Raw genomic sequence first — 15,731 nt, 5'->3', positions numbered from 1 at the left:
ACCAACTGGTGCGGTGACAGTCAGTATTCGTTATCATTAGAGTTCGTTGTATTATTCTGTTAGTGAAATCCGATATATGTAAAGTTATATTAATAAAGTAATTAACTGTTCAATTGGTGTATTCGTCTGAGTGCTTTGTGAGTTACCACAATTGGCGACGAGGTAAATAATATAACAACTGTTAAATAATAATAGAACTAACAAAATATTGGGCGGATTTAATTCTGTCAGGCTGTAGATTAAATTCTACGAGGGGGTGGATTAAATTCTGCCAGGGGTGGATTCAATTCTGCCAGGGGTGGATTCAATTCTGCCAGGGGTGGATTCAATTCTGCCATCAGGGGGTGGATTCAATTCTGCCAAGAATAGACTTTGAGTCAAAGTACGAGCGAATTTTATTGTACTGGAAAACTCTGGTGAGTTTTTTTTAAATAATTACTCAAAAGGTTGGATTAAATTCTAACGGGTTTTAAATTTAGTTCTGCTGTTAAACTTACTCTGGATATGGAACAATCATCTATTAGACACTTTATGTGCGACACCATCGATAAAGCATTAATAGCCAACGAATGGAAAAAATGGGTGAGATCTGTGAAACTCTATTTAGATGCAGAGGAGATCACTGATGTCAATAAAAAGAAAAACAAACTTCTCCATCTTGGTGGTCCTCAACTACAAGAAATTGCTTTTGGCTTACCGGGAGCTGTTCTAGAATATGATCCCATTACAAAGAACGATGTCTTCGAATTATTAGTGAGCGCCCTTGATAACCATTTTTCGCCACAACAAAATTCTTCTTTTGAGAGACACGTATTCAGACACATGACAGTTGAAAATGGAGAAAACCTCAACAAATTTTTACTAAGGTGTAGAGCACAAGCTAACAAATGCTCGTTTGGAAATAATGAAAACGAGGCTAGAGATATTAATCTCAAAGACAAACTCATTGACATGTGGGCTCCGATCGAGTTAAGGAGGAAACTTCTGGAAAGGGAATTACCGCTGGATCAAGTCATAGAACAGTGTCTTATCTATGAACAAACACAAACACAAAGCAGTCTCATGCAAAAGCAAGAAACGCAACAGGCAGATGGAACTGAAACCTATATAAATCGTATTGAAAATAAAGACAATAAAAAGAGATCTTGGGAAACATCGACCAATAAATGTTCTAGGTGTGGATACTATCACGAATTTAACGACTTAAATCTGTGCCCAGCTCATAATACCAAGTGTCACCAGTGCGGTCGCATGGGACACTATGCCAGGAGATGTAGAACCATGAAAAGTAAGCGTATGACTACGTCAAGCACAGTAACGCGTGGGCAGCGGCAGTATTTTCCTCGGAGAGTTAATCAAGTAACTGAAGACAATGAAGAAGAACCCCCCTCATCCACAGATATTCGAAACCTGGAATGCTTCAAAGTAGGGGAGCCTGATCACACAACTAGAGACGATACGATCCTGGTAAAAGTGGGAGGCGTCACTATAAATATGTTAATTGATTCAGGAGCTTCGTGTAATATAATTAACGGCAAAGATTTTCAGACACTCACCGCGCATGAGGCGTCCATGTGGAATTTTGATTATGATGTTGTCAGCAACCTAAAGTCATATGCGATAAACGAACCTCTTAAAATTAAGTGTAGATTTACAGCACCAGTAGGAGTAAATAATGGAAAAGAAACTATTGACTCGTTTACGGTCATAGAAAATGGCACGGTTTCATTACTTGGGAAAACGACTTCTATGGCTTTGGGAATCCTAACACTAGGACTAGTAAACACAATAAGTCTAAACGAAGAAATCATACCATTCCCAAAGATACGAAACATTAAAGTCAAATTGACAATTGACTCAAGAGTGAGGCCCGTACAACAACCAGTGCGTAGAGTCCCCATAGCTGTCGAAGAAAAAGTGGAGAATAAATTAAATGAAGCACTCACCCGTGATATCATAGAAAGAGTTATGCAACCAAGTCCCTGGATTTCGCCAATGGTAATAGTGTTCAAACCAGATGGAGACATTAGAATATGTATAGATATGAGGCGAGCAAATGAGGCCATACTTAGGGAAAACTTTCCATTACCAACGTTCGATGGGGTAATGACGAAACTAAGAGGGGCACAATACTTTTCTAGATTGGATATGTCAAATGCCTATCATCAACTGGAGCTTGAGGAGAATAGCCGACAAATTACTACTTTTATAACCCATTTAGGGTTATTCAGGTACAAACGACTAATGTTTGGTGTTAATTCAGCACCCGAAATATTTCAAAGAATTTTCCAAAATTTGCTAGCACCGTGTCCAAACTGCTTGAATTATCTAGATGACATTATTGTATATGGAAAAACCGAGGTAGAACATGATGCAAGCTTACGCAAAGTACAGCAAACCTTAAAGGACCTGAACGTTCTCCTAAATCAAAGCAAATGCCAATTCAAGGTACAAAAACTTGAATTTTTAGGACACGTTCTTACTCCAGCTGGTATTAGTCCAGATCCAATTAAAATTCAAGTTGTCCGCAATTTTCGCCCACCCACTAACAAGGAAGAATTACGAAGCTTTCTCGGTTTAGTAACATATCTAGGAAAGTTCATACCAAATCTTGGAGATCTGACGGAGCCTTTACGGACTTTAATAAAAACTGACACTCAATTTACATGGAAACCTATACACCAGGAGAACTTTGGAAAACTTAAGGAAACTTTAAGTCAACTTTCAACTTTGGCTTTCTTTGATCCTAATCTTCGCACTAGATTGATTGCCGATGCAAGTCCTGTTGCTCTGGGAGCAGTCTTATTGCAGTTCAACAAAGACAACCTCCCACAAGTAATTTCGTTCGCCAGTAAAAGTTTGAGCCCCATTGAACGACGTTATTCACAGACGGAAAAGGAAAGCCTGGCTTTAGTCTGGGCTGTAGAACGGTTCTATTTTTACCTAGCAGGCCTACACTTCGAATTGGTAACCGATCATAAACCCCTGGAAGCTATTTTCAAGCCTACGTCCAAACCACCAGCAAGGATCGAAAGATGGGTTTTACGCCTCCAAGCGTTTAAATTCCAGGTAATATACAAACCAGGAAGATCGAACATAGCAGACCCATTTTCGAGGTTATGTACACTTCAGTCAGACGCAACATTTGACGAACCAAACCTACACCATATATACTTCTTGGTCAAAGAAGCAGTACCCAAGGCTTTAACCATCTCTGATTTGGCAAAATGTTGTAAAGTAGATAATGAAATTAAGGAAACCATAAATACAATTTTTGATAATTCATGGGATACAAAAGGAAAGAATTCGCCATTTTATCCCTTCCGGTTGGAACTGACGACTTTAGGACCCTTTCTATTGCGAGGAAATAAGATTGTTATTCCAACTGATCTTCGACTACAAACTCTAAAACTAGCTCATGAGGGCCACCCTGGGGAGTCAGTAATGAAAAGACGACTTCGCTCAAAAGTTTGGTGGCCGCAAATAGACCGAGATGCCGAGAAATTTGTCAAAAGTTGCAACGAGTGCCTCTTAGTGTCACAACCTAACCGACCATCACCAATGGAAAGACAGAAACTACCATCAGGTCCATGGCAATTTGTTGCCATAGATTTCATGTCGGCAGGACAATCTGAATATCTTCTCGTAATAATCGATTACTATTCTCGATATGCCGAAGTCTTCTTTACCAAATCTACCACCTCTTCAACCAAAAACCAAACAACCAACAAAGAATTCAAGGCTTTTTGTTACACTAATGGAGTTAAACTGATCAATTCGGCCCCATATTGGCCACAAGCAAATGGGGAGGTTGAAAATTTTAACAAAGCACTGAAGAAACGTCTCCAAATATGCCACACAAAATCAAATAGGAACTACCGAAAAGAAGTTCAGGACTTCATATTAATGTACAATGTAACGCCACATAGTACAACAGGCAAGTCTCCGTCCGAATTAATATATAATCGTCGTATTCGGGACAAAATTCCCTGCTTGGACGATATTGCGATAGACCCAATGGACGAAGAAACTTATGACCGAGATTTAACAAATAAGACACATGGAAAAAATAAAGAAGACAAGAGAAGAAGAGCCTCCTTAAATGAGATTAAACCAGGAGATAAAGTCCTTGTCAAAAATGTGATATTCCCGCATAAGCTAACACCGACTTTTGCTAAAGATATTTATGATGTGACTCAAAAACATGGAAATGAGGTCATACTATATAGAGAAGGGAAGGTAGTAAAACGCAATATAGCCCATGTAAAAAAGGTACCAGAACCTTTCAAACTGTCTCTTGAAACCCCCTCAACATCCTCGATGACTTCCACTTCTTCACCTCCCACAACAACGCCGGAAAAGGAAACCACCGACACCTATCCCGATGATCGTAAGGACCAGAATCAATCCGAGGTTACTTTGGAACCTTTGAAGCCTTTGAAGCTCGTGAAAGATGGAGGGATGTGGAGACCTGTAAATACGGACTAGTGACGAATGTTTTGTAAATATGTTTTTCTACTGACGATCGATACCGGCGGAACCAACTGGTGCGGTGACAGTCAGTATTCGTTATCATTAGAGTTCGTTGTATTATTCTGTTAGTGAAATCCGATATATGTAAAGTTATATTAATAAAGTAATTAACTGTTCAATTGGTGTATTCGTCTGAGTGCTTTGTGAGTTACCACATAGAGTAAAGATGTATTTAGCAGAAGCTGACAAGGTGATTTACCTAATACTATAAAAAGACTCTGGTAGAGGTATTAATGAGCTGCTAATACTAAATAGCTTATGTTTCAGGTACCTTTATTTGCCTAATCTGGAGTTTGATTATTATGGTTTGAAAGGGTCCAAATTTAAAAAATCCCGTTATCAATTGCTCTAAAAGACTCTAAACAAAAGGTGTTTGAAGCTATGGTTATAATGGTGTTGTCAAAATCCATATGCAGAGTGTCGAAAAAACAAATTTCTAATAAGTTTCAGGTAATATTAGAAAGATACGAGTTACTTAATACATAAATTTGATCAAATGCCATTATTTTGCAGAATTAGCCCTCATAAATTTTGCCGTATCTTCTCTGACTATAAGGCTAGAAATAGATGGTGCTACTGTTAAATAGTTTTACATCAGATAGTAGGTTAAATTACTATTTTAATTGTATTATTTACACATTATGAAATATACAAATAAAATCTTTAAAAAGTACACTCAAGTTTATTTTTTATCTAAGAAGTCTAGTTTTCTTCATAAACAATCACAAAATTAGATAATTTCTTTAACTGAGGTTACCTACCTGCTCTTACAATAAATTGAACTGAAATTGAAAAAACATGTTAAATAAATCACACAACAAAACCAAATTGATATGTATTTAATGCTGGGTAAATTTACAAAAGGGAATAAATAAGCAATCTATATCACAAAACCAAGAAGCAAGTTTTTAAAACATCAACAATTCTGTTATAAGTTAAAACACTGCTTTAGGATTTAATAGTCCACATTGCCTTTCCTTTCTTGCAAATTTTATGGAATAATTCTTGAAACGTTGGTATTGGGCTGATAATGACTCGTTTGAATGCACCTATCTGTGATGTTCTTTCTAGATAATTAAAATTGAATGTGGTTGTTGTTCTCAAGCCAAAGTTTGATTGGAACTTTCCACCTTTGTTTACCACCAAATGTTGCAAGTTTTCCAGTTTGGTGAAGAAAAATCTTAAATTTTACGAAGGTCTCGGAATAGCATCACTAATTAATAAACTTAAACAACCCTAAATTAAGTTTTTATTTTTTCTGTTTGTAGTTTTCCTGTTTCTCAACTTTTTAAAATTGCACGTCGGCAATTTAAACTAGATGACGTCAAAATTCTATCGCGCTCGGAACGCATGTAATAGACAAGAAAGGCAAATGATGACGTAACCGCCACGGGAAAATAAATGGACCATACCAAGTAATCTTCATAAAATGTCTCATTAACTCAAAGCTAACTAAGGTAAAATTAGTTTTTATTGAGTCATTTTGTCATTTATGAAGCAAATCATAAGTTGTGATACATCACTAAAATCAGAATAAAACGTACTATTTGGCGGGCTAATAATCCAATATGGCGCCCATAAGAAAAAAGAAAGTTGATGACGGCTGCCAAAAAACGAAACGTCGTGTGGCAAATTTGAATCTATCATCGAATAGCTGGGAAAAAGTGGCAATGCAAAGATGCTTTTAGTTTTGGGATATCTTTTTAAATAAGGTTAGAAAAAAATAAAAACTAAAAATCAAGTTTTCAGTTTTTTCCGGATATCTTCGGAAGTGCTCGGAAAATCGAAATTTTTAAAACAGCATTTGGTTGAACTTTAAATTGCGCAACTTTGCCTCAATTTAAACTTTCTCGTATCTCTTATGGTTTCTGAGATCCCAATGGTGAGTGTCGAATTTGAATTACCCTGTATATCGATCACGTGACTCAAATATAAGTTAGCCTAAATGAAAAAATGACGCCTAATGGTGTTCTAAAACGATCTAGTGTGAAACCCATGAAGATGGCTGTAATGAAAGGAATCGTCTGTTATTTGATATGCTGGCTGGTTGATTTTTTTTTTAAAACATTATTTTTGTTCCCCAGAGGGAGCTTTTCCCCTCCCTTTCACCGAAAACTTTTCGAATAAACGGCCGCGAGCAAAACGACGACGTCTTTCATTGTGTTTGTCCTCGCGCAAAACTTGGAGCGAATATTTGTTTAAAGCCCGTTTTCCAGTAGAAGTTTCGAGAACTTTTGACAAACGTCAATCTCATGTTTCAGGCGAATATCCGGCGGCGATGCAACATGGCGGCCAACTACGACTCGAGTACCCGTTCGCCGTCATCTTTTTGAGCTTGTTTGTGACGCTGGGGACGCCGTGACGTCACTCGTGCGTCGTCCACTTGATGTAAATAGTTGACAGTTTTGACAGTGTGCGAAAACATTGTTGCCAAACTGCCGCCAAGACCAGATAAAGAGTGTACGTGAAGAGTTTGTTTATAAAAAAAAAATCTAACCGTATTTACAAAACAGTGGAAAGATGGTTGTTCCTTTTGGTTATGTTGTTAAGAACAATGTTTGCGTTTTTCGAAAACTTAATATGTTATGATGTAAATAATAAAGAGGTTTTTTTGGTTATGTTTTTGTTTGTTTTTTTTTCAACATTTCAAACCTGCATAATGATGAAGTGGGTAAGTAAGTAACTTTTTCTAATTTTGGCATATAAAGTGACACTTTTCAAAACTGATTAAAGTGACACAACATTTTACTTTATGCAACTAGTTATGAAAAGTTCATTTTATCACTTCCTGTTTTTATGCATTTCCGTAGAAACATATGGGCGACATCCATCATAACATGTCGTTGTCACTGTTTATACAAGGTGCTATGAAAGTGAATATTTGTGTTAAATCACTTTAAAAGATGGTTTTTACCGCTTTTTAGTCAAAATTGGAAAAAATTATGTATGCAACACGTTTCAAAAATGTCTTATTGTGTAACTCATTCAAATTGTAGGACCTCGCTGCGCTCGCCCTACAAACATTCATTCGTTACACAAAATAGAACTTTTCGTAACTGGTTACATAAATAGCTATTTTTCAATTTAAACAAAGTTTGGCAACATCGCAAAATACATACCAGGTGTCCAAGAGCATAGGAGATTAACATGGGAAAATGGTTTTAATTTTTTTTGCGCCTGTACGGTTCATTTAATGGAAAAACGCTTTAGATAAAACTTGTAGAGCACATTTTCGGCTATCAACTTGTAATTTTTTCAATACCGTAGATTTCACCATTAAGACGAAAAACGGATCTAAAATTCGAAAATTTTAAATCTCGCGCCAAGCGGTCGTTAAGGAAAGTTTATATCCGGCCGTGCTACCAACCTTTCAAAATCATAACAAATCGCTGTCAGTCATTCTGTAATCAAAACATTCAAAACAAGCTTATTTAGTAATAATTTTGAGTTACTACCCACATAATGCAAAGAAAATAAAAATAAATCGTGATAAAAACACTTTATCAGTAGCCACAGCCCAAAAATCTGGTAAGTTGCGTTTATAACCTCATTCAATGTCTCTACTAAACTTATTTACTTTGTAGCAAAATTCTTAAAGAAAACACTGATTTTGCTTGCAAATATTTAATGAGGACGACCGAATCACCTATCTTAAGCCTCTTAATAACACTTTAAACGATTTAAAGTGATAAAAACAATGGACTAGAAAGGTCTGCAGGTGTTTGAAGATAAGTTGCTTTACTATACAGGGACCACTAAAGAAGGCAAATACTTCCTTTTAAAAGTGATGCAATTTAGTGACCTATGTGACTGCTAGTTATATTGTATCCTTCTGTTTTGTAGTGTTATCAACACACCATAGTGTTTAAGTGGTTTTACATTGTATGATGTTTTTATTAAAAAGGCATTTTTTATAACTGATTGTCAATGTTTTTTCCCTAGTTCTACAGGGTAAGGTAAGTACTGATATCTAATTAGCTCTATTAGTAAAATTTCTACCAACCAAAAATAGTTTATTTGCAAGTAATGTGTAACTCGAGTTCACGTTTGATTGGTAATGGTATTCCCTGTGAAATGGTGTATTGAATTGAAAGCAAGTTGTTTCTCTTTAGAGACTTTCAATCACTACATTTCACCTACCTTTGCTAATTTGGAACTCCACTATTATCCAAACAAACATTAGGTTAGTAAGAAGTTGTTTTTATCATAGCTTGTATGGTGAAAGGTTCACCCACTCACACTCAATCTATGGAGCAATCACTGTTTATGTGGCCACCTATTGTACCTAAGCTTTTCACTTGAAGAAAATGTATGTAAAAGTGTACCTTGAACTGTGAATAAATAATTAATACAAACGTTCAGTGTACAAAGTTTTATTCGGAGTGTGTGAAAAAAGAACACTGTGTTAATACCTAAACCTGGAATAGAACAGCTCATGTAGATAGCTCAATTGAAAAGTTGGTTTTTCGACAATACCTACCCATTATACAAAAACTTTTGTCACCTGACTGATAATTTGACTGTGTAAGTCCATATTCCGTTCCTAGAAGGGGTTTCTCAGAGGTTTTATAACCAGTTTAAGATTACTCACAGTCACATCAAATTTTGAGATTTAAATCAGATATCAACACTGATTCATTTTAAGTTTTAATTGCAACACTGATGAAGACCCTCGCTGATGATAGTCCATGAAGTTAAGCATATTGAAGCTAAATCACACCACTTTTAAAGGAAGTATTTGGCCCCTTTGTTGTTGTCCCTGTACAGTAGGAAACTTATCATCAAAGATCTGGCTTCATTGTCCACTGTTTTCATCACTTTAAATCGTTTGGTAGTGTTATGAAGAGGCTTAAGATAGGTGATTTCGTCATCCTCATTAAATATTTGCAAGCAAAATCAGTGTTTTCTTAAAGAATTTTGCTACAAAGTAAATAAGTTGAGCAGAGACATTGAATGAGGTTATAAACGCAACTTACCAGATTTTTGGGCTGTGGCTACTAATAAAGTATTTTTATCACGATTTATTTGTATTTTCTTCGCATTATGTGGGTAGTAACTCAAAATTATTACTAAATAAACTTGTTTTGAATGTTTTGATTACAGAATGACTGACAGCGATTTCTACAACTCAACAATCTTTCTACAACTTTTATCTAAAGCATTTTCCATTAAATGAACCATACAGGCGCAAAAAAATCAAAACCATTTTCCCATGTTAATCTCCTATATCCAGGGTGCTCTTGGACACCTGGTATGTTACGCATGTTCTTATATCTGTGACAATATTGGGTGCAAAGTAAAAGAAGTTCAATCTTGATGTCTGGGAAGGAAAAGAAAGACGTCGATCTGATAAATGAGGACGGATTGACGGGAAAAAGTGTCGTCGACAAGGGCAGTCGCCTTGCTCCCCAGGTATCCCGCAGGACACACGAAGAAAAGGGGCGCGAGTGATAAACGAGAACGGGGAAAGATTTATAGTCGCAACATTCTCGGTCATAAGCTGAAATATCCGCGTGCATGAGAGAGAAAGAGTCGTCTTCGATTAGAATTTCGCGAAAAAACTTTGAAATATTAAACGCAATAGCGCTAGGAAAAGACCAAAAGAGAGAGATAAATCGGTCCGGGACTTAATGGGGTTTTCGATTCCCGATCCTGGTGATGGTCCCGAGAGAATTTATGCGCACCACTAGTTGGCACTTTCATAACTATCGTGGTTCTGTTTGAGGTCAGGAAGAATTTCAACTGTCCTGGGGCCTAATTCTTGAACGGAAATCTCAAGAGAAGTGTTGATAGAATGTGACAGAAGAAGCTGACAATAACGGGCTTCTGTCACATTCTATAGGTCTTTCTCTTCCCTCGTTTCAAGAATACGCACCCTGGACAGGAAAACGGGGGAATTATGAAAAAGTTTACGTAATGTTGCAATTCATTTTTATGACGCGTTTTAAATCCCCCGGAGGGTAAAAACCAGAACGAATGGAGAGGTTGTTTTTCCCTCTCCCCTCCACGTTGGAACGTGGTAATTAAGCCAGAGGCGGCGGCACAATCTTTGAGAACATTTATTATCCAAAAACCCAAAAAAAAGGGTTTTTGTGCTAGTTTATTACACGAAAGTATTGCAGCTTTGATTGTCACCCTCCATTAAAAAAAAATACAAAAATCAAACAAAATTGCAATGACGTCACAATTCTGGACAATTTGCATTATGTTTTTTTTTCTACAGTCCGAACCAAGCCAAACAGTGGTTACGTCGTAGTAGGTTACATTGCAAAAATGAGTGCAAAACTTTTGGTTAATTAAAATTATGTCAATAATGTACAGGGTGCTGCATTTTCGATGGTTTTACGGGGTACAGAGAAAACGGTAATAGATAGAAAAAAAGTAGCATACGTGTTCTGATCTCTTTTTCTGAGCTGAGACGACTGGCGAAGAGTGGGCTGCGCAAACTTCTTTTGTTTCAAAGATACGGGGGGTTTTCGAAAATTGGTAATTTTTGAACCTCTTCAGTATTTCAGTTGCTCTTAAAGTTATCAAAAAAAGAAGAACGGTTCCCGGTAGAAGTTTTCATGTAGAATCCAATGGCGTAGTCAGTTTTTTTCTATTACGTTTAGTTTCTGACATATGACAGTAAGTTACAGTTTTTTAAATGAAACATCCTATATATTTTTACGTCATTTAATTCTGTTGATTTTTACCTTTTCAACGGTGTATTACAACATATAAGTTTGTAGAGGTTAATCCTGTTATTTTAAAAAAAGACCTTTGCTAAGCTAAAAAAAGGCCAATATTTAAAATGCCAAAAAAAATCGGAAATCATATAAACTAACACATCAGAAAATTAAATATTTTTAATAAATGTTATTAAAAATCTAAGTTACAAACAGTTCTACAGTCACTTTAATAAGAAAAGTGGCCATTTCTATTTTCTACTATTTTTAAGGTAGAAGTTGAAAAAACTGTTTACAAACGACATGTAACATGTTAATATGAACATAGCCAAATTTTGTTTCGACTGTGGGTATTTTTATACATATTATTTAGCACTTTTTTGTTAAGGAAACGATTTTTTTCTAATTACCAAGATTAACGTTTACAAACTTATATGTTTTAATACACCGTTGAAAAAGTAAAAATCAACAGAATTTAATGAACTAAAATATATAGGGTGTTCTATTTAAAAAAATATAACTTACTGTTATATGTCAGAAACTAAACGTAATAGAAAAAAACTGACTACGCCATTGGATTCTACGTCAAAACTTTTACCGGAAACCGTTTTTCCTTTTTTGATAACTTTAATAGCAAATGAAATACAGAGGTTGAAAAATGACCAATTTTCAAAAACCCCTCGTATTTTGAAAACAAAAGAAGTTTGCGCAGCCCACTCTTCGCCAGTCATCTCAGCTCAGAAAAAGAGATCAGAACACGTATGCTACTTTTTTCGATCTATTACCGTTTTCTCTGTACCCCGTAAAACCATCGAAAATGCAGCACCCTGTACTGTACTATGTGAATAATCATCGTTTCAACGGAATCTACCATTGCAACCAAAAAATGATGAGAAACAAAACTGAACCTTATTAATTTAAGTAAAAAATTATTCCAATGATGACTTTCAAAAAAATGTTAATTTGACAACATTGCAAAAAGTTGTTGGTAAATTAGAAAAAAATTTGGCAACGTAGCTGAAATGTTTGTTTGTCCGTCAACTGTCAATTATTTTCAGGATGAATCATTTTTCTAGATTTGCATCAAGCATAAAAATGGCGTCTAATTTGACTACTACTTGAAAACTCAACCTAGTAGCTTCCATTTTTGGTTGAGTTTCAATGAAAATGGCTATACAACACACCTTTTGCTCTTTTTTTTTCAGCAAACGGCCATTTTGATTTTTTTAATTCGGACTAATGACGTTGCGTTTATCTTATTATCGTTAATTGGACTAAACTTACCATTTGTCTGACGAATCCCAAGCTGTCCATCACAACACCTAAAACCAATAAAAAAACGATGTTATTGTAGGTAATTTATTTAATTATGCGGAAACTACAAAATAGAGCATAAACTCTAAAAACGGTTTCCGGCCTAAATTTTCACCAAAAAGTCGAGAAATTCCGCTTCAGTTATGGAAATTTCCAAGCTGGAAAGTTCGAAAGGAAAAAAGTTACGGTTTATTGGCTTCGTAAATGTCGCCCTTAATGGGTCGTCAAACTGGATCAAAGTTTAAGGGTGATTACCCTTTTTTCCCACAGACTGTATTTTTTCAATTCATTTTACTCGGTTTCCTGTTTTTTTTTAAAAAAGAAGGAAAACCTAAAACAAGTTATGGAAGAAACGTGCGTGTGAAACTCCATTATGGTTCCTGTTTTAAGCGAAATTAATTCTGTCAAAGTGATTTAGGTTAGGAGTTTTATAACAATTTAGACAAACTGATTTTATCTTAATTCGGACATCTTAAAAATTAAAAAAATGGTGATTGTGTAATATTAAATTTTTCGTTTTATAAATGTAATTTTAGACATTTTTGTTAGATTATTTCCTTCCTATCAATTTTGACCAATCGCTATCAAGAATTAGTATAACAAATGTAAATTTTAAGTGGAAAAATCACTTAACAACTGTCAACTTAGCTGTCAGCAGTTTTTCCGGAAAAAAATTCGATAAAATTGCACACTCCTCACAACAACATAAAGAATAGTGTTACCCTTTCTAGCTTGAAAGTTATTGTTCTTATTGTTTTAATTAAAATAAAATTTTTATTTAACTCAGGAAATAATCTTACCAAATATCCCTCGTGCATCTAATTTTTCCTGTCGAAAAATTGGAATACTCGTTTCTACAACAAATTACTTAGAAACTCGTTTTTCCGAATTTTTCCGAAAAAATTAAATGCACTAGGGATATTACCACCGAAAATTTCTTAAGAAAATAGTGCTTTTTTTACCATCATAATGAATTTTATCAATGATGAATCACTTCCAGCATCTTTTAAGCCTGGTTTATAAAACAAAATTTAAATTAGGCATTAAATTTAGTATTAACTTTAAAAATAAGACTAGTGGTTTTAAATCAAGACGTTCATAAATGAAATTTAACTTTAACCTTAAATTTAGCTGTATTTCCTGACCTTGGATTTACTTAAAATTCTAAATTCTCTTAATGACACAATCAGCTGATTTGTGTTTTAAATTCGAATATTTGATTCAGTGTTGCCAGTCTCGTACATTTGTACTAGATCTGATACGTTTCACCTGAATCTAGTACGCCAGTACGAACAAACACAAATCTGGTACAATTAGCTGAAGACCGTACAACCAAAAAAAAAATCTGGTACAATCGGGCAAAAATTTATGATAATGCAAGACAGACAACACCCTAACCCTACATTATTAACACCAATACCAAATGAAACTTGTCTGTTAGCAAATTAATTCTTAACAACGATTGCTCTTTTAATACTCCTTTCTATTCTACTCCGGAGTATCCGGAGTCATTTGCCAACAATGTCAACTGTCAAATAAGTCAAACTGTCAAACAAAATTAATCTTGATAAGTATTAAAACTTAAATTCCATAAAATAAACTAAATCTAGTACTTTTTATGAGAATTTTTAGAGAAAATTTAAGTTTACACAGCAAAATAATCGAGCTGGTACAGCAGTTTTCTAATATTTGGGATAAAAAACATCCAAGTCATAATGATGCATTGGCGGTGGCCAATTTTTGGAAAACAATTTCCCAAATTGTCAGATTACCTGGTAATGTTTTTGTTATCATAGAAATTACTTTTTTATATGTAATTTTACAGTTCATGATTGCATTGGGGGATGGAAAAACATTAGACAACGATTTGCTAAGGAATGGAGAATGGAAAAAAATTTCCCATCTGGGTCCCTACCTTGTGTTGTGGCCTTTATATTGGCTATGCCATTTTTTAAATGACATTGTTGTTTCTCTAAGGTAGTATAGAGTTTTAAATTGTTATCAGAACAAAATTTAACTTAGCCCCAAAACGAAAAACCAATGAGAAAGAAAATGAAGAATCCAGTAGTTGTGGTAATGAGGAATCAAAAGAACCTCAATAAACCCAGGCCAAGAAACCAAAAACCACATTCACAATAGAAATGCCAATCCCTGAAATATGGGATCCAATAAAAGACATGGTTTTCAATAGGTCTAGTCAGACGGATGATACATTTGATGCAACATCAGATTCGCAAACTAGTTGTCAGGCAGGACCCTCCCAAGTAGTCAAAACTGAGAAAAAATAAAATAAAAGTAATAAAAAAGAAAAGTGCAGGGCAAGATGTGGCAAAATTAGTGAAAACTTGTATTATGATGGGCCAAAACATTAATTGTTTCCTAGAACAGGCATCATCCAAAAAAAGAAAAACCATCTGAGTTTTCAGATACCCTCTGGCACCTCTTTTGTCTCTAGGCCATTTGCTCAATGGAATACCAGAGAAAAAGAAAGTCATCATGCTCCAATCAAAAATATTGGAGTTTGTTGGAGAAGAGTGTGATTCTGCCATTTAGCTTATCTTTTTATTACTATTGTGAAATGTTGTTTTTGCTGTTCAGAAGAACTGATATACCCTCGGATATACCTATGACAAAAGTTAGATGAGTTAGACTTATTTTGTGTTCATATTTTTAAGGAACCTGTGATATTTTGACTTATGCTAGTATAGGAAGTAAGTGCAAGTAAGACAATAATGAAGGATCTCAAACTTGTGTTGGACTACCTACATACTGTGGTATTTTTGTGATATATATGTAAAAAATATATATAAAACTTAGCATGTTCCTGTTATGTTATATAAACCACTACCTGTGAAAATACAGAGTTTTTATTAAAAACATGGTTTTAATTAGTCAAATTTAAATAACATAAAAATAGTAATGCCTATAATCTAATTAATCTAAGGTAGGTATACACAGCCTAAAATGCAATAAAATTAAAAACATTAATTGGGTATTGATAAATATTATACAGGGTGGTCCAGTTTTAAGTGTCAATAATTCACCATTTGATAGCTAATCAAAAAATAAGTTGACTTGCATTATGTCATTTTTCTGAAAAACGTTTCCTAAGGAAGATACAGTCCTCTAAATTTCAATTTAAAAAATCGTTTTATAGTTTAAAACTGAACATCCAAGACTTGTGAAAGTCCAAATTTGTACTGAATAGTCTAAAAA

General features: G+C 34.9%; 1 protein-coding gene across 1 annotated transcript in view; it reads left to right on the top strand.

The window, feature by feature from the left end:
- LOC145729618 (zwei Ig domain protein zig-8-like) overlaps positions 1–7,151 on the top strand; it is a 76,421-nt gene extending 69,270 nt beyond the window's left edge. The window contains exon 6 of the mRNA XM_081980456.1: positions 6,795–7,151. Coding sequence (XP_081836582.1) covers positions 6,795–6,895 — 101 coding nt within the window. The 3' untranslated portion in view covers positions 6,896–7,151. The remainder of the gene's footprint in view (positions 1–6,794) is intronic.
- The last annotated feature ends 8,580 nt before the right edge of the window (positions 7,152–15,731 follow it).

This window comes from Ips typographus, linkage group LG5 (assembly GCF_016097725.1).
Source record: "Ips typographus isolate SLU linkage group LG5, UJ_Ityp_2.0, whole genome shotgun sequence".
NCBI classification, from domain to species: Eukaryota; Metazoa; Arthropoda; class Insecta; order Coleoptera; family Curculionidae; genus Ips; species Ips typographus.
Note: the sequence above shows the minus strand (reverse complement) of the source record. Positions and strands in the feature narration are given on the sequence as shown.